General features: G+C 42.0%; 2 protein-coding genes across 2 annotated transcripts in view; both read left to right on the forward strand.

The window, feature by feature from the left end:
- LOC134624044 (tenascin-X-like) overlaps positions 1–20,120 on the forward strand; it is a 36,691-nt gene extending 16,571 nt beyond the window's left edge. The window contains exons 2-11 of the mRNA XM_065470256.1: positions 3,398–3,504; positions 5,697–5,954; positions 7,553–7,810; positions 10,969–11,226; positions 14,500–14,757; positions 15,421–15,678; positions 18,701–18,958; positions 19,108–19,365; positions 19,750–20,007; positions 20,095–20,120. Of these exons, the coding sequence (XP_065326328.1) occupies positions 3,398–3,504; positions 5,697–5,954; positions 7,553–7,810; positions 10,969–11,226; positions 14,500–14,757; positions 15,421–15,678; positions 18,701–18,958; positions 19,108–19,365; positions 19,750–20,007; positions 20,095–20,120 (2,197 nt within the window). The remainder of the gene's footprint in view (positions 1–3,397; positions 3,505–5,696; positions 5,955–7,552; positions 7,811–10,968; positions 11,227–14,499; positions 14,758–15,420; positions 15,679–18,700; positions 18,959–19,107; positions 19,366–19,749; positions 20,008–20,094) is intronic.
- An 80-nt stretch (positions 20,121–20,200) lies between these two features.
- On the forward strand, positions 20,201–24,874 carry si:dkey-85k7.12 (up-regulator of cell proliferation; the record flags this gene model as incomplete). Its single annotated transcript, XM_063469033.1, has 1 exon — positions 20,201–24,874. A coding segment is annotated over one exon (4,674 nt), but the record flags the coding sequence as incomplete, so codon positions are not given.
- Positions 24,875–25,470: the final 596 nt, after the last annotated feature.

The following is a 25,470-nucleotide window of genomic DNA, read 5'->3' on the forward strand; positions in this document are numbered from 1 at the left end:
TTGACTGGCTACCACCTGCCGGTGAGTTGGATGAACACCCAGTGACTTCTGAATTATCGTTTGACACATAAGCACAAACAATACTCAGGACCTCTTCCCCAACCTACAAGCACAGGGAAACTTGTCTACCAGCAAAAACCCCAATGTACAACCAGAAAACTGTGGGGATACAAGAGCCCCTCTCCAGGAGACTGGTTCCAGAGCCCAAGCCCAACTATATCTAGCCGGCCTCTCTCAACCTCATGCACTAGCTCAGCTCAGCCACCAGAGAGATGACATTCCATGGCCCCCAATCCTTGACTGGCACCCAACCGACAATGCACCCAACCTCTACTACGCCTCCTTGAGGTGGTGGGCCTACAGGGGAGCACACAGGGTGCACAGCTCCCTTGCTCTTTTGATAGTCACAGGGGTCAACTCAATCGCTCTTTTTCTTCCTCCTTACCCAGAACCAATTTGCCTTGGTAGACTTTACCAGGGGGTAAAGCAAGATCCACCAACCCCTCCACCACAGTAAGGTGGGGACTCACAGAGGGGATTGCTGTAATATTACAACCCAAATTTCAGAAAAGTTGGGACCTTCTTTAAATTTGAACAAAATGAAAACTAAAAGACTTTCAAATAACATGAGCCAATAGTTTATTTACACCAGAACATAAGTAACAAGTGTTTAAACTGAGAAATGTTTACAATTTTATGGACAAAATGGGCTCATTTTCTGTTTTTCATTTTGTTCTAGTTTTATACAACTAATTTTGCTTGTAGCTGGTTGTTTTTTTGCAAGGGTATCAGGTTTTTTGAAGCAAGTTGTGGCAGGACTGCTCTAACCTTCTTATGGAGAGATGATAAAGCAGATAACAGGCCAAAAAACAAAAACACAACGTCTGCATTGTACACACAATATTACCGCAAACCACCCCTTATGGAGAAAGGGAGAGTGATTGTTCATTTTTCCAATTAATAAGTATTATTTTCTTGACAATGGCTCGAGCAGTGAGTGTGGGTTTAGTTTCTGAATACTTTATTAATCCCTAAGGAAATTAGGTGGTTACAGTTACTCCAAGACGATAAGAACATTAACAGAGTGAACTAAATTAAATAATGCAATACATTACAAAGTTACAAAATATGAGAAATAGTTCTATTATATACAAATAGCTCAATTATAAATATCTAGAATATTACAGAGATTAAATATATGAGACTAACATTTAACTCTAAACTGTAAAACTTTGTTATTTTCACTGTAGAGGATGTACAAAAAGGTGTAACTAATGATCTGAAGATGGGGAAGTTGCACCTAGAGATGGCTAGAAACAGGAATGTTAGTGGGTGGGAGGTATTGTCCAGCATTGTCCTTGGAAAACATCTGCCTCTCAAACCCAACCTTAAGGGAGTCCAGCTTCATCCCCACAGCATTACTGGCCTTGTCGATCAATTTATTGAGTTTGTTGGCATCTGTGACCCTCACCCTGCTACCCCAGCATGCAACAGCATAGCATGGCACTGGCAACAACCGACTCGTGGACAGTGCTGAGCATTGTCTGACAGATATTAAAAGACCTTAGCTGCCTCAGGAAACAGAGCTGATTCTGGCCTTTCCTGTAGAGCGCAGTGTTTGTTTTTTTAACCCCAAACATATTAAGGATTGTACATTAACATATTTTATTGTGAAAATTGTTGTAGGGACCATACTGAATTTAATCAGATAACTATTTTATATAGTGTGTGTGTGAGAGAGAGAGTATGCAAACGACTAACAAACAGCCATTATAATTCGTCATACATTGAGAATACCAGACAAATCAAAAATACAGTTCTTCCAATTAATGGCTAATTAATATTGTGCAGAACACAGTCCAAAAGATTAAATAAGCCACATCAGTGTCTACTGTCTGTCTACTGTTTACTATCCTACCTGGCTAACAAAGGTAAACAGAAGTTTTCACAGTCCCTATTTATAATCGTTATCTTGTTTCAGGAAACATGTCATACATAATACCTGCATACCCACATCTGCTTATCTGTAACTTTTGCTCGTCTTGTCTCTCCTCTTCTTTTCTCTTTTTTCTAAACTGACGACCTGTTGGCTTTGACCTTTTCTTGTCCATCTTTCATCAGTAATTTTGCACTCCAGTATCAACACCCAATCCCACAACATAAACAAATAGACAGAACCACTCCTTACTGCACAGATTCGGTCTGTATAGGGTTTTTTATTTTTTTTATTAAACTTTTTAATGCAATCAACCCCTTCTGGAGCACAGAATGGACAAACTCTGGACAACCAGCCCGAAAAGCGTTGACGGAGACATTTCAGGGATTTAGAGTCATTCTGCACTCCAGGTGGATTAAATGCGTTAAAGATTTTAATCGCGTTAATTGTGATGATGGTGTTAACATTGATAGCCCTAGGTTGTTAGTTTATTTTTATTTAGTTTTATTTTGCGAGCTAGTTATTAGATGCTGCTCCAGTAAGCAAGACTTATGATAAAAAATTTATGCAATGTTTGGTTTTCTTCCTGAATACTATCGTTGTTTATATTTACTGCCCGAAGAAACGGTAAAAACGGCGTTTTATAAGGAAAACACTCGAAAGCACTCTCCACCTGTGAGCAAAAACAAAACCAAAAAAACCCCACCCTTTCCCATTGGTCGAAAAATGTACCATGTTGACCAGTGCTGCTGTTGCTCACAGTGGTCCAAGGGACCGCTCAGGGAGTTTGAAAAATTAGAGGGAACATTGATCCAGCCCCTCTCCTCCCTGTGCAGCAAGCAACAGGCGCACCTCGTAAATGAAGGGCACTCTTACTCCTCGTAAATGGGTAATAGAAAATCGTTCGGTGCCTATGCATTCCCCAAAATGCGCTGGCATGATGTCAGGGCAGCATGGGTGCGAGCAACTTTTTTCGCCAATGCTATGATGCCGCCCCCACAATGATGCCGCCCGGGGCAACAGCCCATGTTGCCCATATCAAAAACCACCACTGATCCAAAGTATTTATAGTCCTCCACAATGTCCACATCCCTAGATTGAAACAGCGGTCTCATTGTCTCCTCACGCTTACTGAGTCATCAGAAAATTTCTGAAGATAGCAGATCTCGGTGCAGTGGCTGAAGTCTGTGGTGTAGAGGGTAAAGAGAAAAGGGGAAAGGACAGTCCCTTGTGATGCCCCTCTACAGCTGATCACCTTGTCAAATACACAGTATTGAATACACATATATTGTGGTCTTCTTATCAAGTAATCAATAATCCAGGACACGACTGAGGCATCCACCTGCATCACTGTCAGTGTATCACCCAGGAGGGTCGGCCAGATGGTATTGAATGCACTGGAAAAGTCAAAAAACATGACTCTCAGTTGATTAAGCATGATGAATATGATGGCGTCTTCAGCTTCAAGGTGGGGCTGGTTAACGAACTGAAGAAGATCCTGATGTGGCATGACAATAGGTCAGAGGTGGACAAGGATGAGTTTTTCCAGGGTTTTCATGACATGGGAAGTTAGTACCACAGGTCTTTAATCCTGGGGGCTATCGGGACATGGCATCTTTGACACAGCAATGTCTTTCACAGCACTGGGACCCTCTGCAGTCATGATCCTGAGATTTTGACCCAGCACCCAGGTTTCTTGTGTTTTTTTGTATTATGTTATTTTAAATGGCCTGTATTTGTATAGCGCTTTTCTAGTCCCTAAGGACCCCAAAGCGCTTTACACAACCTGTCATCCACCCATTCACACACAAATTTACACACTGGTGATAGCCACAGCCACCCTGGGGCGCACTGACAGAGGCGAGGCTGCCGGACACTGGCGCCACCGGGCCCTCTGACCACCACCAGTAGGCAACGGGTGAAGTGTCTTGCCCAAGGACACAACGACCGAGACTGTCCAAGCCGGGGCTCGAACCGGCAACTTTCAGATTACAAGGCGAACTCCCAACTCTTGAGCCACGATCGCCCCCAGTTTTTGTTTATTAGATTCCCCCTTGTGTCTTTGCCCTCTGTCTCCCTCTGTGTGTCTGTGAGTTCTTGTGCCTTGCTTCCCTTGGTTACCTTGTTTCCCTCCTTGTGTTTTTTTCCATCATGTTTCCCCAGCTCGTCATGTTTGTGCTCTCCCTTGTGCTCCTCCATGTTCTCTCTCCATCTCCAGTCTGCTTCTGTGTGTACCTTCTGTTTTACTTTGATATTCTCTCTTGTCAGTGTATGTCATTATGTGTTTGATCCTGCCCTGTCTCATTATGGTTATTCGTGTCAGCTGTGTTCCCCGTGTGCTCCCACATTCCTCGTTATCTTTCAGTGTATTTATGTCCGCGTCTCCCTCAGTTCCATGACGGGTCTTCCCTCATGGCTGCCTGTCTCTCCCTGTGTTCCCCTAAGTAAATTAATATTAATTAATATTACCCAGTTTTAGTTTTGCATTGTTTGTATTTTTTTTGCCTTTCATCCAGCACTAAAGCTTTGAGTTCATGTCCTGCTTCCGTGAGTTTTGCATTTGGGTACTTCTCTGCCTGCACACAGCCGATTCTTGACATCATGAACAGTTTATGAAAGACTCCACAAAGCTGGGGTCACAGCCCTTGAGGACACAGGCAATCACTGCTTCTGGTCGAGCAGACTAGCCTGAGTAGAGTCTTCTGATTGCCTCTGAACTTGGTCATGAGTGAATGTGACAGGTGGGGGAGGAATGTCAGGACGTTCACAGGAGGCTATGGTGCAATGGGGGGAGAGAAAATGGTGTGGCTGTGGATTACAGGCTGGCTATAGTTAACTCAGTATTGAGGTGAGCATTTACAGCAGTGTTGAATCTGTTTAAAAGTCCATTCAACTCATTGGCTCTGTCCTTAACGATGGCATGAATCGAGTGGTGGGAATATTGGCCTAGTGAAATTTTCATTATTCTTATTAATGAACCGTGACTGGGGTTACACTTTTTAATGTTTCTCAGCTTGCTCTAATGGTACTAAAGGTGGTTTGTAAAGGGAACAGCCCTAGTTCGGGGGGCCTCTGGTGCATTGATGGAACTGGGAGCCTCTTGAGCTGGCAGGGAGATTGTTACCATCCTTTGCAGGTCGTGTCTGCTGTCCACGAGTTCATGGTGGATTCCAGGGAATGTGGGTGTGTACCGGGTTCAGCGGAGAAGCTGGCTCCAGGGAGGGGGTACTTTGAGGGGGGTACTTTATTCCACAACCTAGATATCCACATTACTTACACTCTCATCACGCATACATATATGGCCTTGTGGGTGGGCACACTAAACGGTGTCCAGAGGACGGTCTGTTTATTCAAACTCACCTCTGTTGCCAGGGCCTACCAAATTGAGAGGCAGACACCGGCATAATGACTCGACAGATGAAGCCAGTCACAGCTTCAGAGTAACAATACAAATTTGCACAAAAAAATTAATGTTTTCATATTTTGTGCAAGGATTATTCACGAGTTGAAAATAAAATGTAATGCAATTCTATAATGGTTCATTTTAAATGATATTATCTGTTTGATAGCAACTTTATTATATATTGAAAAAGAATGAGATTAGAAAGTAAAGCTCATATTCAGCATGAGATTTCACTGTTGTATAAAAAATGGACAAATGATCAAACAAAAATGTTATAGTTAGAAGTTAGAACTCATTTAGTTAGTTTGATATTTAGATAAAGCCGTTGAGTTTTTTCCACCCTTATTCCTGTTACAGCTCCTCCAAATGCTGAGAGTTTCATACTAGTAGAACATCATGAGAACAGCATCACCTTGCAGTGGGATAAAGTCAGCAACAACATCAGCTTTGTTCTCAGGTGTAATGATACAGAGACAGACATCAGTGTGGCAGATGAAGATGGACCAGTAACTCACACAGTCTCATCTCTCACTGCTGGAACTGAATACACATTCACTCTCTACTCTGTGTTTGAGAACGTCAGAAGCAGTGGAGTCAGCATTACTGCAGTCACTGGTGAGTTACAAATGTGTAATCAATAAGGAGAGGTGAAATGTGTTCTTTATCCTCACACACTTTGTATGCTTAAAAACCTTTAAATTGATTAGAAATCCCAGTCTGCAATTAATACAATACAAAATACTACATAGAGTGCAGTATACAGGTCAACGGATGTTCAAGATGGGCTTTACGTTTTCCAACAACTGCTCACAATGTCAGGGCAATACACCGGACAATTATATCCACACTCTTTGGTTCTGTTCACCAGTTTAGAGTCTGGATATGTGACGACTTATCAAAGTGTCTGAAATGTAACATTCCAGCCTCCCCTCTAGTTTGCTTGTTGGGCACCTTGGGTGATGTCACTACAGATATGAACACAGTCCACATGGTTCTCACTGCCCTATGCATTGCCAAGAAGACTGTCCTCATGAACTGGAAAAATAAAAAATAATAATCTGAATTCTAACAAATATAGAGACCATCTGATAGTCCATATTAGTCTTGATAGAGCATCTACCACCACATTAGATCGATCCCTCTGGGCTCCTTTGATCAGCTCCATCACCTACTGGGGGTGGGGGGGTTATGGTTTTGTTCCGCCTTTGTTATTGTGGTTGATGTGGGGGTAGGTACAGGCTTGGGGTGTCTGGGGATTCCCTAGGGACGGGTTTCTTGGGTGATCAACCTGGGGGCTGTGCAGATGACCTGGATGGGGCTCTGGTGGCTCTTGGGTGGTGTTTTTCTAGAGGCTGAGTTCGGCAGGTCTGGGTGAGGGTCTCTGCTGAGGTAGGTTACCGGCCTGATAGCATATCTGCCCCTGGGTGGGTCCACGGCGGGCTTGGGGACTTGGGGTTCTGGGGTTGCTCCTCCTGCTCCTCTGGGCTGGGGCTCTGGCTGAGCATTGGGGGCTTGGGTCCTGGTTGGTGTGTAAACAGGGTTGTGGGTGGGGCCATGCACAGGGGCCCAACCCTAGTGCGGGGGCCTCTAGTGAATTGCAAGAACTGGGGGCTTCTTCAGCTGGCAGGGAGGTTGTTACCATCCTTTGCAGGGGGGTCTGCTCTCCACGAGATCATTCTGTAGGAAGGGAAGGGATCTAGCAGAGGTGGAGGATGAACTCAACCTGGATGTCTATTGTCTTATGTAATCTGGTAGTTGATTGAATGTTAGGGTGGGTGTAGTTTTCCTGTGCGACAGGGCTCTGTGAGGCTTGGAAATGCAGCTGTTGCAGGCCCAACTCTCTGTTCCCCTGTTGAGAAAGGCCCAGTCCCCTGCCCTTGGTGGATTCCAGGGAACGGGGGTGCCTATGGTTGTTTGTAAAGGTTTTTTTTAATTTTTTTATTCTTACATCTTTGATTCTGTTTTTATCTGTAGCTCCTGCAAACACAGCTTCAGAGTAACAATACAAATTTGCACCAAAAAAAATTAATGTTTTCATATTTTGTGCAAGGATTATTCACGAGTTGAAAATAAAATGTAATGCAATTCTATAATGGTTCATTTTAAATGATATTATCTGTTTGATAGCAACTTTATTATATATTGAAAAAGAATGAGATTAAAAAGTAAAGCTCATACTCAGCATGAGATTTCCACCCTTATTCCTGTTACAGCTCCTCCAAATGCTGACAGTTTCATACCAGTAGAACATCATGAGAACAGCATCACCTTGCAGTGGGATAAAGTCAGCAACAACATCAGCTTTGTTCTCAGGTGTAATGATACAGAGACAGACATCAGTGTGCCAGATGAAGATGGACCAGTAACTCACACAGTCTCATCTCTCACTGCTGGAACTGAATACACATTCACTCTCTACTGTGTGTTTGAGAACGTCAGAAGCAGTGGAGTCAGCATTACTGCAGTCACTGGTAAGTTACTGAAGTTGGTTTGGTTTAACCCATTTGTAAGACATCAGTTATGGGAAACTCACCACACAACTCCAACTTTCAGTTCAACTGTGCAGGTAGCATTTATTCTCAAAATTACCTCAGTGTGCTGCGTCTGCAGTTATTAGACGTTACAAGGTCATTTCCTCCAGCATCTGTCACCTCTTGATATCCTTTCCATTAAGGTCTAAGGTCTGTTAGGCTATAAGCTGCCTGATGTAACCTGCTTGGATGAGGTGAATTAAGGGGCAGGTCAGCTCTGTAAAATTCAGAATGAACCAGTAGCAGCCAACCTGCCCCAACATCCGCCTCACCTCTTTTTTGGTCTTGGGGATACAATGGTCGCTGTGTTTCTGTTTGAGGGCACACGTGCTGTCGGGTCTAAACTTAGACCCCGCTGACCTCGGGACTTGTTCCCATGAAGGACAAAAAAGCAAGGCAACAGCGGTCGATCGATTTACTTGCGCAAGGGAGGCCTCGGTCGCTATCTCAGGAATGCACTTCGAATCCCACCATGAATGACCCCGACTCCGGCCTCCGCTCGCTGCCTTTTATTGAAAAACTGTCATAATAAAATATAGTTTACACAAGTACCTCCCCTCGTAAACCCCCCTTGGTTACAAAGACAAGGCACTGTACGTATGTGTGCGTGTGTGTGTGCACGTATAAGCACGTGTGCAAGAATGTGTCTTGGGGACTTGGGGTTCTGGGGTTGCTCCTCCTGCTCCTCTGGGCTGGGGCTTTGGCTGAGCATTGGGGGCTTGGGTCCTGGTTGGTGTGTAAACAGGGTTGTGGGTGGGGCTATGCACGGGGGCCCAACCCTAGTGCGGGGGCCTCTGGTGCATTGCAGGAACTGGGGGCTTCTTCAGCTGGCAGAGAGGTTGTTACCATCCTTTGCAGGGGGGTCTGCTCTCCACGAGATCATTCTGTAGGAAGGGAAGGGATCTAGCAGAGATGGAGGATGAACTCAACCTGGATGTCTATTGTCTTCTGTAATCTGGTAGTTGATTGAATGTTAGGGTGGGTGTAGTTTTCCTGTGCGGCGGGGCTCTGTGAGGCTTGGAAATGCAGCTGTTGCAGGCCCAACTCTTTGTTCCCCTGTTGAGATAGGCCCGGTCCCCTGCCCTTGGTGGATTCCAGGGAACGGGGGTGCCTATCAGGTTCAGCGGTGGAGCTGGACCCAGGAAGGGGGTACTTTGACCCCCCACCCCAGCTCCCCACCCCATCTCCATCACACCACCAGACATGCAGGGCCAAGTGGTACAGGTGTGTCACTGAGTTGCAGGGGAAGCATTCCTCCTCTGTCCCCTCTTGGCCACCTGTGCCTCAATTATATTCCACAACCAAGACATCCACATTACTTCCACTCTCATAACACATACATATAGAGCCTTGGGGTGGGCACACTAAACGGCATCCAGAGGACGGTCTGTTTAGTCAAACTCACCTCTGGAGCCAGTGCCCACCAAATTGAGAGTTGGGCACCACCACAATGACTCGACAGATGAACCCAGTCTGAAGCAAGCCTCCATTGAATAGTGGACATTCCACAGTTCTAGTTAACGTTACTTGTAACGTGTTACTGTAATCCGATTACTTTTTTCAAGTAATGAGTAAAGTAAGGGATTACTATTGCAAAAACGGTAATTAGATTACCGTTACGTTCCCGTAGGAACGCTGCGTTACTGCGTTACGAAAACCGTGAGTTTTTTGCGAGAATGTCTTATGACAGTGACGTAAGCGAATGTGACGTTCGTGACAACAGCTGTCTGCAGATGAACAATGGATAATATATCAAGTGCAGGAGAGAGTATGAGCATGCAGCGTTTAAAGCGTGGAAGTACTGCCCTTACTTTGAGTTTAATTCCATAAAAAGTGACAAAAACATTAGCGGCCGTTGTGCGTGGGAAGAAAACTTCTTTTTACAGTGAAAAAACCCCCCTAAACTTCCAAGTAAGCACCGAGTGCGCTACGACGTAATGGGAAATTCACAGAGAAACTTGCGGAGTCTTCAACTGACCGCTGCGGCACACCTGCACCAGGGTAAACCTCCGCCTAACCCACTCCTGCATTAGAGGTAAAAATAGAGCAACAGGACCGCTAGTCTTTGACTTTATTTATTTTCTGCTGTGTTTTACTTGCATCTATTTGAAAGAGTGAGTGTAAACACAAAAAAATATTTTATTTTATGTGCTGGAATGTGCAGAAAATAGGTTTAAATGTTAAACAAATTTCTTCCAGTCAGAGAATGTTGCATATAATTTAATGTTTGCTTGATGCATAAAGTTAAAAGATTAAAACTAATAAAACAAGTTTTAAAAAGAGACTTTTCCATTTGATTACATTTTGTAGGATGGATTATGCAGAAAAAGTAAAATTGGGCTGAAAGATCTATAGCTTTATCACCTATTCAGGTTGTAAATCGTGTTTTTAAAAAGTAACTAATTAATTAATTACTTTTGAAAATAAGTAATCAGTAAAGTAATGAGATTACTTTTGGGGAGAAGTAATCAGTAATTAGTTACTGATTACTTTTTTCAAGTAACTTGACCAACACTGGTCATCAGACATTCATTCATACATTTGACTCAGAGACAAACTGTATGTGTGCACTTTATTTTAGTTTATTTTGGTGGAAATATTGGACTAATGAAATTTTTGTTATTCTTATTAATAAGCTGTGACTAGTGTTACACCTTTTAATGTTTCTCTGCTTGCTCTAATGGAACTAAAGGTTGTTTGTAAAGGGTTTTTTTTTTTTATTATTCTTACATCTTTGATTGTGTTTTTATCTGTAGCTCCTGCAAACACAGCTTCAGAGTAACAATACAAATTTGCACAAAAAAATTAATGTTTTCATATTTTGTGCAAGGATTATTCACGAGTTGAAAATAAAATGTAATGCAATTCTATAATGGTTCATTTTAAATGATATTATCTGTTTGATAGCAACTTTATTATATATTGAAAAAGAATGAGATTAGAAAGTAAAGCTCATATTCAGCATGAGATTTCACTGTTGTATAAAAAATGGACAAATGATCAAACAAAAATGTTATAGTTAGAAGTTAGAACTAATTTAGTTAGTTTGATATTTAGATAAAGCCGTTGAGTTTTTTCCACCCTTATTCCTGTTACAGCTCCTCCAAATGCTGACAGTTTCATACCAGTAGAACATCATGAGAACAGCATCACCTTGCAGTGGGATAAAGTCAGCAACAACATCAGCTTTGTTCTCAGGTGTAATGATACAGAGACAGACATCAGTGTGGCAGATGAAGATGGACCAGTAACTCACACAGTCTCATCTCTCACTGCTGGAACTGAATACACATTCACTCTCTACTCTGTGTTTGAGAACGTCAGAAGCAGTGGAGTCAGCATTACTGCAGTCACTGGTGAGTTACAAATGTGTAATCAATAAGGAGAGGTGAAATGTGTTCTTTATCCTCACACACTTTGTATGCTTAAAAACCTTTAAATTGATTAGAAATCCCAGTCTGCAATTAATACAATACAAAATACTACATAGAGTGCAGTATACAGGTCAACGGATGTTCAAGATGGGCTTTACGTTTTCCAACAACTGCTCACAATGTCAGGGCAATACACCGGACAATTATATCCACACTCTTTGGTTCTGTTCACCAGTTTAGAGTCTGGATATGTGACGACTTATCAAAGTGTCTGAAATGTAACATTCCAGCCTCCCCTCTAGTTTGCTTGTTGGGCACCTTGGGTGATGTCACTACAGATATGAACACAGTCCACATGGTTCTCACTGCCCTATGCATTGCCAAGAAGACTGTCCTCATGAACTGGAAAAATAAAAAATAATAATCTGAATTCTAACAAATATAGAGACCATCTGATAGTCCATATTAGTCTTGATAGAGCATCTACCACCACATTAGATCGATCCCTCTGGGCTCCTTTGATCAGCTCCATCACCTACTGGGGGTGGGGGGGTTATGGTTTTGTTCCGCCTTTGTTATTGTGGTTGATGTGGGGGTAGGTACAGGCTTGGGGTGTCTGGGGATTCCCTAGGGACGGGTTTCTTGGGTGATCAACCTGGGGGCTGTGCAGATGACCTGGATGGGGCTCTGGTGGCTCTTGGGTGGTGTTTTTCTAGAGGCTGAGTTCGGCAGGTCTGGGTGAGGGTCTCTGCTGAGGTAGGTTACCGGCCTGATAGCATATCTGCCCCTGGGTGGGTCCACGGCGGGCTTGGGGACTTGGGGTTCTGGGGTTGCTCCTCCTGCTCCTCTGGGCTGGGGCTCTGGCTGAGCATTGGGGGCTTGGGTCCTGGTTGGTGTGTAAACAGGGTTGTGGGTGGGGCCATGCACAGGGGCCCAACCCTAGTGCGGGGGCCTCTAGTGAATTGCAAGAACTGGGGGCTTCTTCAGCTGGCAGGGAGGTTGTTACCATCCTTTGCAGGGGGGTCTGCTCTCCACGAGATCATTCTGTAGGAAGGGAAGGGATCTAGCAGAGGTGGAGGATGAACTCAACCTGGATGTCTATTGTCTTATGTAATCTGGTAGTTGATTGAATGTTAGGGTGGGTGTAGTTTTCCTGTGCGACAGGGCTCTGTGAGGCTTGGAAATGCAGCTGTTGCAGGCCCAACTCTTTGTTCCCCTGTTGAGAAAGGCCCAGTCCCCTGCCCTTGGTGGATTCCAGGGAACGGGGGTGCCTATCAGGTTCAGCGGTGGAGCTGGACCCAGGAAGGGGGTACTTTGACCCCCCACCCCAGCTCCCCACCCCATCTCCATCACACCACCAGACATGCAGGGCCAAGTGGTACAGGTGTGTCACTGAGTTGCAGGGGAAGCATTCCTCCTCTGTCCCCTCTTGGCCACCTGTGCCTCAATTATATTCCACAACCAAGACATCCACATTACTTCCACTCTCATAACACATACATATAGAGCCTTGGGGTGGGCACACTAAACGGCGTCCAGAGGACGGTCTGTTTAGTCAAACTCACCTCTGGAGCCAGTGCCCACCAAATTGAGAGTTGGGCACCACCACAATGACTCGACAGATGAACCCAGTCTGAAGCAAGCCTCCATTGAATAGTGGACATTCCACAGTTCTAGTTAACGTTACTTGTAACGTGTTACTGTAATCCGATTACTTTTTTCAAGTAATGAGTAAAGTAAGGGATTACTATTGCAAAAACGGTAATTAGATTACCGTTACGTTCCCGTAGGAACGCTGCGTTACTGCGTTACGAAAACCGTGAGTTTTTTGCGAGAATGTCTTATGACAGTGACGTAAGCGAATGTGACGTTCGTGACAACAGCTGTCTGCAGATGAACAATGGATAATATATCAAGTGCAGGAGAGAGTATGAGCATGCAGCGTTTAAAGCGTGGAAGTACTGCCCTTACTTTGAGTTTAATTCCATAAAAAGTGACAAAAACATTAGCGGCCGTTGTGCGTGGGAAGAAAACTTCTTTTTACAGTGAAAAAACCCCCCTAAACTTCCAAGTAAGCACCGAGTGCGCTACGACGTAATGGGAAATTCACAGAGAAACTTGCGGAGTCTTCAACTGACCGCTGCGGCACACCTACACCAGGGCAAACCTCCGCCTAACCCACTCCTGCATTAGAGGTAAAAATAGAGCAGCAGGACCGCTAGTCTTTGACTTTATTTATTTTCTGCTGTGTTTTACTTGCATCTATTTGAAAGAGTGAGTGTAAACACAAAAAAATATTTTATTTTATGTGCTGGAATGTGCAGAAAATAGGTTTAAATGTTAAACAAATTTCTTCCAGTCAGAGAATGTTGCATATAATTTAATGTTTGCTTGATGCATAAAGTTAAAAGATTAAAACTAATAAAACAAGTTTTAAAAAGATACTTTTCCATTTGATTACATTTTGTAGGATGGATTATGCAGAAAAAGTAAAATTGGGCTGAAAGATCTATAGCTTTATCACCTATTCAGGTTGTAAATCGTGTTTTTAAAAAGTAACTAATTAATTAATTACTTTTGAAAATAAGTAATCAGTAAAGTAATGAGATTACTTTTGGGGAGAAGTAATCAGTAATTAGTTACTGATTACTTTTTTCAAGTAACTTGACCAACTGGTCATCAGACATTCATTCATACATTTGACTCAGAGACAAACTGTATGTGTGCACTTTATTTTAGTTTATTTTGGTGGAAATATTGGACTAATGAAATTTTTGTTATTCTTATTAATAAGCTGTGACTAGTGTTACACCTTTTAATGTTTCTCTGCTTGCTCTAATGTAACTAAAGGTTGTTTGTAAAGGGTTTTTTTTTTTATTATTCTTACATCTTTGATTGTGTTTTTATCTGTAGCTCCTGCAAACACAGCTTCAGAGTAACAATACAAATTTGCACAAAAAAATTAATGTTTTCATATTTTGTGCAAGGATTATTCACGAGTTGAAAATAAAATGTAATGCAATTCTATAATGGTTCATTTTAAATGATATTATCTGTTTGATAGCAACTTTATTATATATTGAAAAAGAATGAGATTAGAAAGTAAAGCTCATATTCAGCATGAGATTTCACTGTTGTATAAAAAATGGACAAATGATCAAACAAAAATGTTATAGTTAGAAGTTAGAACTCATTTAGTTAGTTTGATATTTAGATAAAGCCGTTGATTTTTTTCCACCCTTTTTCCTGTTACAGCTCCTCCAAATGCTGAGAGTTTCATACCAGTAGAACATCATGAGAACAGCATCACCTTGCAGTGGGATAAAGTCAGCAACAACATCAGCTTTGTTCTCAGGTGTAATGATACAGAGACAGACATCAGTGTGCCAGATGAAGATGGACCAGTAACTCACACAGTCTCATCTCTCACTGCTGGAACTGAATACACATTCACTCTCTACTGTGTGTTTGAGAACGTCAGAAGCAGTGGAGTCAGCATTACTGCAGTCACTGGTAAGTTACTGAAGTTGGTTTGGTTTAACCCATTTGTAAGACATCAGTTATGGGAAACTCACCACACAACTCCAACTTTCAGTTCAACTGTGCAGGTAGCATTTATTCTCAAAATTACCTCAGTGTGCTGCGTCTGCAGTTATTAGACGTTACAAGGTCATTTCCTCCAGCATCTGTCACCTCTTGATATCCTTTCCATTAAGGTCTAAGGTCTGTTAGGCTATAAGCTGCCTGATGTAACCTGCTTGGATGAGGTGAATTAAGGGGCAGGTCAGCTCTGTAAAATTCAGAATGAACCAGTAGCAGCCAACCCGCCCCAACATCCACCTCACCTCTTTTTTGGTCTTGGGGATGCAATGGTCGCTGTGTTTCTATTTGAGGGCACACCTGCCCAGCCCTGAATTGGTACCCCAGATACTGTACCTTTCTCTGTCCAATCATACATTTCTTTGGCTTGGCTGTGAGCCCTGCCTGCCTCAAGAGACTCGAGCACCATCTGCGGCCTCTTGATAGGAAAGATATCTTGTGTTCCACCTTAAAACTATGATAATGATGTACTGATGTCAGCATACAAAATCACCAGTGGTTCTTTTTCTAGACAATGCCTATAACAATAGCAACAATAAGCTGATCAAGTCATCTGTTGCTCCTTTTGCTTTTAAGCTCCTCAGAAATCAGAAGGCCTAATATCATCAGGACAAACTGAGAGCAGCATCACTCTGCAGTGGAATAAAGTCAACAACAAAATCAGCTATATTCTCCAGTTTAATGATACAGAGACAGACATCAGTGTGCCAGATGAAGATGGACCAGTAACTCACACAGTCTCATCTCTCACTGCTGGAACTGAATACACATTCACTCTCTACTGTGTGTTCGAGAACGTCAGAAGCAGTGGAGTCAGCATTACTGCAGTGACTGGTAAGTTACAAATGTGTAATTAATAAGGAGAAATAAGGAGAGGTGAAATGTGTTCTTTATCCTCACACACTTTATATGCTTAAAAACCTTTAAATTGATTAGAAATCCCAGTCTACAATTAATACAACACAAAATACTACATAGAGTGCAGTATACAGGTCAACGGATGTACAAGATGGGCTTTACGTTTTCCAACAACTGCTCACACTGTCAAGGCAATACACCGGACAATTATATCCACGCTCTTTGGTTCTGTTCACCAGTTTAGAGGCTTTGGCGCTGGATATGTGATGACTTACCATGTGGACTGTGTTCAGTCCACATGGTTCTCACTGCCCTATGCATTGCCAAGAAGACTGTCCTCATGAACTGGAAAAAAAAAATCTGAATTCTAACAAATATAGAGACCATCTGATAGTCCATATTAGTCTTGATAGAGCATCTACCACCACATTAGATCGATCCCTCTGGGCTCCTTTGATCAGCTCCATCACCTACTGGGGGTGGGGGTCATGGTTTTCTTCCGCCTTTGTTATTGTGGTTGATGTGGGGGTAGATACAGGCTTGGGGTGTCTGGGGATTCCCTAGGGACGGGTTTCTTGGGTGATCAACCTGGGGGCTGTGCAGATGACCTGGATGGGGCTCTGGTGGTTTCTTGGGTGGTGTTTTTCTAGAGGCTGAGTTCGGCAGGTCTGGGTGAGGGTCTCTGCTGAGGTAGGTTACCAGCCTGATAGCCTATCTGCCCCTGGGTGGGTCCACGGCGGGCTTGGGGACTTGGGGTTCTGGGGTTGCTCCTCCTGCTCCTCTGGGCTGGGGCTCTGGCTGAGCATTGGGGGCTTGGGTCCTGGTTGGTGTGTCAACAGGGTTGTGGGTGGGGCTATGCACGGGGGCCCAACCCTAGTGCGGGGGGTCTCTGGTGCATTGCAGGAACTGGGGGCTTCTTCAGCTGGCAGAGAGGTTGTTACCATCCTTTGCAGGGGGGTCTGCTCTCCACGAGATCATTCTGTAGGAAGGGAAGGGATCTAGCAGAGGTTGAGGATGAACTCAACCTGGATGTCTATTGTCTTATGTAGTCTGGTAGTTGATTGTATGTTAGGGTGGGTGTAGTTTTCCTGTGCGGCGGGGCTCTGTGAGGCTTGGAAATGCAGCTGTTGCAGGCCCAACTCTTTGTTCCCCTGTTGAGATAGGCCCGGTCCCCTACCCTTGGTGGATTCCAGGGAATGGAGGTGCCTATCAGGTTCAGCGGTGGAGCTGGACCCAGGAAGGGGCTACTTTGAACCCCCACCCGATCTCCATCACACCACCAGACATGCAGGGCCAAGTGGTACAGGTGTGTCACTGAGTTGCAGGGGAAGCATTCCTCCTCTGTCCCCTCTTGGCCACCTGTGCCTCAATTATATTCCACAACCGAGACATCCACATTACTTCCACTCTCATAACACATACATATAGAGCCTTGGGGTGGGCACACTAAACGGCGTCCAGAGGACGGTCTGTTTAGTCAAACTTACCTCTGGAGCCAGTGCCCACCAAATTGAGAGTTGGGCACCACCACAATGACTCGACAAATGAACCCAGTCTGAAGCAAGCCTCCATTGAATAGTGGACATTCCACAGTTCCAGTTAACTGAATGGCGAGCCAACCCAAGAGTGACTAAGACTGGCTTTATTGAAGCCAGAGCTTCGTTCCCATCTCATGGTGGGACAGATACTTGCAGAATTTCAAACTTTCCTTCTTCACTTTGGATTGTGGTAGGACAAACAATTAAACAAACACAGACCGGGCCCCAACAATCCATCTGTCATCAGACATTCATTCATACATTTGACTCAGAGACAAACTGTATGTGTGCACTTTATTTTAGTTTGTTATTTTGGTGGAAATATTGGACTAATTAAATTTTTGTTATTCTTATTAATAAGTTGTGACAAGTGTTACACCTTTTAATGTTTCTCTGCTTGCTCTAATGGAACTAAAGGTTGTTTGTAAAGGGTTTTTTTTATTATTCTTACATCTTTGATTGTGTTTTTATCTGTAGCTCCTGCAAACACAGCTTCAGAGTAACAATACAAATTTGCACAAAAAAATTAATGTTTTCATATTTTGTGCAAGGATTATTCACGAGTTGAAAATAAAATGTAATGCAATTCTATAATGGTCCATGTTGAATGATATTATCTGTTTGATAGCAACTTTATTATATACTGAAAAAGAATGAGATTAAAAAGTAAAGCTCATACTTGTCACGGTTCTGGGTCATTTGGGCCCAGCATTTTGAGTTTTTTATGTTTTGGCTTATTTTTGCATTATGGATTATTGTCTTATTCTCTTGTGCTTTGTTGATTATTATTATAAATCTATGTTTCAGTTTATTCTGGTCAAGGGGTTAGTTCGTAGGTTCTGTTTTGGTGCCCTCGTGTTTCCTGTAGGTTTAGTTCAGTGTCTAGTCTGTGTGTTTGTGTAGTTGTTTCTTGTTTCCTGTTTTATTGTGAAGGTCTTTGTCTTATGTGAGTGTATTCAGTTTTGCTTCTCTTGTCTCGTCTCATCAATTACTTCCAGCTGTGTCCCCCACCTGTGCGTAATCTCCTGGTGTTTTGCTGTGTGCATTTAATTCGTGTCTTCTCTTGTACTAGTCGCTGGTTCGTCTGCGTATCTAGTGTGTTTTCCCTGCTGTCACCATCATGTACCTTTGTCTACCTTCCTTCGTGTTCTGGTTTGCTGTTTTGTAGTTTAGTTTTGTCCCAGGTTAGTTTAGCTTTTGTTCGGTTTTGCCAATTTTCACCTTGTGCTTTATTTTCAATAAACCACCTCCACATCTCAGTGCGTGTCTGTACTTAGATCCTCGTTTATTTTTCCACACGGCTCATCTCATTCGCTATGACAATACTCAGCATGAGATTTCACTCTTGGATACAAAATGGACAAATGATCAATCGAAAATGTTATAAACTAGAACTCATTTAGTTAGTTTGATATTTAGATGAAGCCGTTGATTTTTTCCCACCCTTTTTCTTGTTACAGCTCCCCCAAATGCTGACAGTTTCATATCAGTAGAACATCATGAGAACAGCATCACCTTGCAGTGGGATAAAGTCAACAACAACATCAGCTTTGTTCTCCAGTTTAAAGGTACAGAGACAAACATCAGTGTGCCAGATGAAGATGGACCAGTAACTCACACAATTTCATCTCTCACTGCTGGAACTGAATACACATTCACTCTCTACTCTGTGTTTGAGAACGTCAGAAGCAGTGGAGTCAGCATTACTGCAGTCACTGGTGACTTAATCAATTTATTTTAACTGCATTATAATGTTTTCACATATTATTGATTAAAATCAACAAAACAAATTTCAGTGTTAGTAGCGAGAGATCAGTTTTTAAGAATTTTCCTAACTTTCTTCATTTTTCTCATTTTTTTCATTTAGCTCCTTCAAATGCAGAAAACCTCATGTCATCAGGACAAAATGAAACCAGCATCACTCTGCAGTGGAATAAAGTCAACAACAATGTCAGCTTTGTTCTCCAGTTTAATGGTACAGAGACAAGCATCAGTGTGCCAGCTGGAAATGGACCAGTGAATCACACAGTCTCATCTCTCACTGCTGGAACTCAATACACATTCACTCTCTACTCTGTGTTTGAGAACCTCAAAAGCACTGGAGTCAGCATTACTGCAGCTACTGGTAACTACATATATTTCAAGAATATGCACTGTGGCAAAAAGAAAGCCATTCTCTGCAGTTCAGTGAATTAGTTTAGAATATATTCGAATTTACAGTGTTTTTTCATGATACTGTGCCATTTCACAGAAAATATAGTCTGAGCACAGCAAATACAGTTAATAATTCTAACGGAAAGTCAATAACCAGATAACTACAGTAAACATACTTACATTGTTATCTCACAAAATGTATATAACGTTGACTGGGTGGTCTTATTAATGGTGTGAGGGGGGATGAATGCAATCAGATACTGGATTAATTTGTTGCAGGTTTAGATATCAAAGATTAGTTCAGTAGAAATGTACTTTACACAAAGGATTTATCTTTTTTTTCTTCCTGTTATAGCTCCTCCAAATGCTGACAGTTTCATACCAATAGAACATCATGCGAACATCATCACCATGCAGTGGAATAAAGTCAACAACAAAATCAGCTTTGTTCTCCAGTGTAATGATACAGAGACAGACATCAGTGTGGCAGATGAAGATGGACCAGTAACTCACACAGTCTCATCTCTCACTGCTGGAACTAAATACACATTCACTCTCTACTCTGTGTTTGAGAACGTCAGAAGCAGTGGAGTCAGCATTACTGCAGTCACTGGTAAGTACATATATTTCAGAAAAAAACAAATTAAAAAAATTAAGTGTACACAATTGTAACTTAGTACTTTGTACTCATTCTTGATAGAATGCTATGAGAATGACTGTATTTAAGATCTTGAATAAAAAATACTGATTTTGGATAGGTAAAATGTTGTAAAATGACAATGAAATAACAGATTTTTTTTTAATCTACAGAGACACACCTGGAGTGCTTACTAAAAGATCTTGGTTTACAACAGTACTACACAGAGAAACTGTCACTGAGCAAAATACTTGAGATTGATGAGACGACCATCAATGATGAACCTGCCAAGAGTAACTCAGACTTTCCATGGTATTTTCTAAAGAAACTGATGATGGTTAATGTGGCTGCTAGGAATATGACATGTACATCAGATTGTGAGTCTGATGATGAATCAGGGAATGCAGAGGATTCTGACAGTTCAAACACAGATGACATGCCAAACCCACTTGACATAATCACTGCTCTCTTTCTGTGTTCTGATGGTTTTCTACAGCAGGAAATGGCACTAAAAATGTCCACATGTCAGTTCTCTGTGCCTTTGCTGCTTCCCAATTGTGACACCAATCAGTGCACACTCATGCTGTGGGCCATGAGAGACATTGTTAAAAAGTACAGACCTCAGTCTCTGTCAGAATCCAAGGGCTTCATTGAAGACAGAATCGTTCTCTCTGAACTTCCAATGATCTCTTTTGTCAGACTGGGTGAGTGCTCCTTGTCCAAGTCAGAGATTCTCAATAAGCTTCTGAGCAATTCTCAGCAGTACCATGACACCTTTGTTCACCACAACATGGAGTGTGGGAACAGTCCAAGAAAAATCTCAAACGGACTGACTGAAATTACTTGGTATCTTCCTTGTGGAAACACAAACATTGATATTTTCAGTCAGCCAGTGGCTGTAGCTAACCTTCGTGGAGACATTGCTTCATTTGAAACACAATACTCCTTTCTGTGTCAGACATCTGCAGCAGTTTTTGTGTTCTTTGACCAGCTGGACTCTGACTGCAGTCTACTTACCAAAAAACACCACAAGGCACAGATCTTCTTGGTGGGTAACAGTGAGAGCAAACGCTGCACTTTAGATGCTTTAAAGAAGGTAGAAACTAATTTGTGCTTAACTAAGAACAATATCATTATTAGGAAAAAACAAAGAAATGATGCAGACTTTGTAAAATATTTGAGGCAAAAAGTTAGAAATGTAATTAAAGAAAAGAAAGGGGAGATGACAATAGAGCAGATGGCAGACATTGCCCATGAACTGGGGATCCTGGTTGATGAAGACTCTCCAGAGTGCCAGACTGCAAAGAAAAATTCAGAAGCCATCACTACAGAAATACAAGAAATCCTTAAATACAAAGAAGATCAGCTTCCACGACAAGGTGAAATATGGAAAGAACTGACCTGCTTAGAGAAGGAAGAATTTCGACTTCAACATATCGGGTCTGAAAATATAGAAGATTACAAAAGCGAACTTCAGAAAAGGAAAAAAGAACTACGAAAAAAACAAAACTCTTACGACATGTCGACAGCTATGACATGCTTCATCAATGCAATATCAAGCCCAGGAACAGAGAGGTTTTATTTCCTGAAATGGATGCGAATGAATCTGGACAACATGTCTCGTATAAAACTGTCTGAACTTCAGGAAAAATATAAAGAAAAATGCAAGAACTCTGAGAACAAAGAGGAGATCAAGAAAATTGACAGACAAATTTCCAACAGCTCACTGGGGACTGAACACTTCTTCCGTGAAATGGGTCAGATCTATGAAGCCTCACTGTCCCTTCCACAAACAGATCCAGCACGTCAACAGCTGCAGCATCTGCCCAAACTGTGTGCACAGTTGTTGCTTGATGGATTTCCTCTTGAGCTTGTAGATGGAGATGCATCCAACATCCCTCTCAAATGGGTGAGTGATGTTCTCTCTCAGCTCAGTGACTTGGTGTCTCCAAACAGAAAGATCCTGGTAGTCACAGTTCTTGGAGTTCAGAGCACAGGAAAGTCCACTCTCCTTAACACCATGTTTGGAGTGCAGTTTGCAGTCAGCAGTGGTCGATGTACTCGAGGGGCCTTTATGTTACTCATCAAAATCAATGAAGACATGAAAAAAGTCCTAAACTGTGACTTCATGCTGATCATTGACACTGAGGGCTTAAAGTCACCAGAACTTGCACAACTGGACAACAGCTATGAGCACGACAATGAGCTTGCTACACTTGTTGTGGGGCTGAGTGACGTCACCATTGTTAATATTGCAATGGAGAATTCAACAGAAATGAAGGACATCCTACAAATAGTTGTGCATGCTTTTCTCAGGATGAAGGAGGTGGGCAAAAAACCGAAATGTCAATTTGTTCACCAGAATGTGTCCGATGTTTCAGCCCATGAGAAGAACTCACGAGACAGGAAACTGCTCCTGGAACAGTTAAATGAGATGACCCAGGCAGCAGCCAAAATGGAAAAGAAAGAGGAGAACAAGAGCTTCACTGATGTGATGGAGTACAGTCCAGACACTGGGAACTGGTACATTCCTGGACTCTGGAATGGAAACCCACCAATGGCACCAGTCAATGCAGGCTACAGTGAGGCTGTATATAAGCTCAAGAAAAACATCATCCAACTGCTGGGAAACTGTGAGTCATCTGCTAATGATGTCATGGAGTTTAAAGAGTGGGTGAGAAGTCTGTGGACTGCAGTAAAACATGAAAACTTCATCTTCAGCTTCAGAAACAGCCTCGTAGCTGATGCATACATGAGACTCTGCACAGAATTCAACAAATGGGAGTGGGAATTCAAAAAGGAAATGTACACCTGGGTAACAAATGCAGAAACAAGAACTTACAATTTTGGTACGATTGCAGCAAAATCTGAATCTTCTGACATGAGAGAATTTCTCACATCTTTGAAAAGTGAAGCCTCCTCAGAGCTGTCCACATGGGAGACAAAACTTCTAGAAAAGCTAACACAGTATTTTAAGCGAACAGAGGGTCATGTTTATCTCGTTGAAGGATACAGAGAGGAATTCTCAAACAGTGTAAACAGCCTCCGGCGTGAAATGGAGAGATCTGTTTTTAATCAGCTCACAGCAGCAGCAGAAAACAGACAGGGGATGGCAGAAATTGATAAAATCAAAGAAAATCATGCACAAGAGATTGAAAAGGCAGTTCATGTGTTAATAGATACATGCAGAAAGAAAAAGGCCCAGATGAAAGACGAAGAGCTGGACAAAGAGTTTGATAAGATGTGGAATGAAACACTGAAGAAACTTTCTTTTTCTGAACAAAAGACAACAAATGTCTTCACCAGTGTATCTCACTACCTGAGAATGAATCTGTCACACAGGGGGAGTCATGCATGTGAATTATTAAGTCAAAAAAGTCTGCAAGATTGTGGAAAAGAGCCGTTCAAATATACAAGTGAGAACATACTTGACAGAGCTACACATGCAATGTCCAGATTGGCTAAATTGTTCAACATTCAAGATCACATAATGGCTGTACAAAAACTGGCTGACAGCATCATAGATGCCTGCACTCAGTTTGTGAGTGAAACAGTAAAAAGAAAAAACAATTACACTGACACTTACATCCAGGAGATCCTACACATGATTGATGAGAAGCTACAAAACAATCAAGATGTTAAGACAGACACTGAGTTTGAAGTTTCTCTGAAACAGCACATCTGTGGATTTGTAGCCAGAGAGTTTCAGAAAATGCACGAAGATTTCATCCAAGCACATGATCCCTACAGATGTCTGATGAAAAACAAGGAAAAGTTTCATGATGATTTCATTGATGTGTTCCATGAAAGAGACCAGTGTCAGAAGAAGGCAGAAGAATTCACCAACAAGTGCTTGAAACCTGCTGTGGAAGACTTTGTTGATCGCTCCCTGGGTCCTAATATCATTGATGAAATGCTGACATGTGAGCAGTTCAGCACACGGATGTCCTTCCAGTATTCAATTTTACTGGATTTACTTTCAAAAGATGATTTTGAAAACTACCAGAAATATATTTGCTCATATGAGAAATATGTCAAGACATGGATACACAACAAAATAGTGGAGCGCTTCTCAACTGTTTCAAAAATATCTGAGTTTGAGGACCAATATCTTAATTCATGTATCAAAAGCATAAATGATGCCATCAACAAGGCCAAGAACGAAAAGAGTGATGAACTGAAGACATTTATTGAAGATATTTGTAAAGAACTTGGTGACAAACTGGTCATTTCCCAGAATGCTCTTGGTGCTTTCATGATCCTGAACAATGCTGACAAGAAACAGTTTGCTGACTGGCTCACAGTGTCTGTGAATGAGATGGCACAAGATCTGAGAAAAGAGTTCCAAACAGTGAACTTTGAAATAAAACTACAGTATCTCCATGTACAGCCCAAGAATGAGCTTTTCAACAAACTGGTTGGTTGTGGCAAACAGTGTCCATTCTGCAAAGCTCCCTGCGATGCAGGAGGAGGAGCCCATACTGAGCACTTTGCTCTACTGCATCGGCCAGAGGGTCTGGGTAACTGCAGGTGGGACACAACACAAAAACTTATCACTGACATATGCTCCTCTCTCATTGGGACTTACAACCGTTTTCGCTGCAGTGCTACAAACCATGAATGGCACCCTTACAAGAGTTACAAGGACATTTACCCAGACTGGAAAATCCCTCCAGATGTGAGCCTTGAGGCATCTGGCTACTGGAAATTTATAATGGTACAGTACAACAATGATTTTGCCAAAGCATTTAATGCAAAACCTGCTGATATTCCAGCAGTCTGGAAACAAATCGCAAAACAGCAGGCAGAAAACAGCCTCAAAGAATCATTTACCATCAAGTAACAACTTGCACTGCTCCACGTTTTATGTACGTAAGAAAATATCACCGATATTATTTTAGCGGCATTAAAGAAAACTTCTAAGTATTTTATTAGACAAAATTAAGATACTGTTAGTGCAAAATAAGACAACTATTAGTCATGTTACCTGAGTTTTATTTTACACATTTAATGTAAAATGATCAGACCCTTAAAAAATGATCTTTTTCCTTTTTTGTTTTGTTTTGTACATATTATTTATATATTCTCAGGCCTAATTATGAGAATATATATTCACTAATGATTTTTTCAGTGATCAAATAGATATGTGAGCATTTATTTTTTTCACTTTGTTACTTGTCACATATTCACATTTTGTTATGGAAACTAAGATTAAATGTGTTTCTGTGAGGAATCTGGTGTCAAGTATTGACACATTAAGTTTTAAGAGATCAGAGTAGGTTGTTTTTTTCTAAAAATTAATTTCAATATGTGGTTTTCTCGCTCTGAATTTAAGATTTGCCTTTCTTTCATGGCATATATGAGCTCACATATTTACATTTTGAAAGGATGTAAAGGATCACTAATCACTATATCACTTTATCTGGTAAAGTCCACAAA

Source organism: Pelmatolapia mariae, linkage group LG3_W (genome assembly GCF_036321145.2).
Source record: "Pelmatolapia mariae isolate MD_Pm_ZW linkage group LG3_W, Pm_UMD_F_2, whole genome shotgun sequence".
NCBI classification, from domain to species: Eukaryota; Metazoa; Chordata; class Actinopteri; order Cichliformes; family Cichlidae; genus Pelmatolapia; species Pelmatolapia mariae.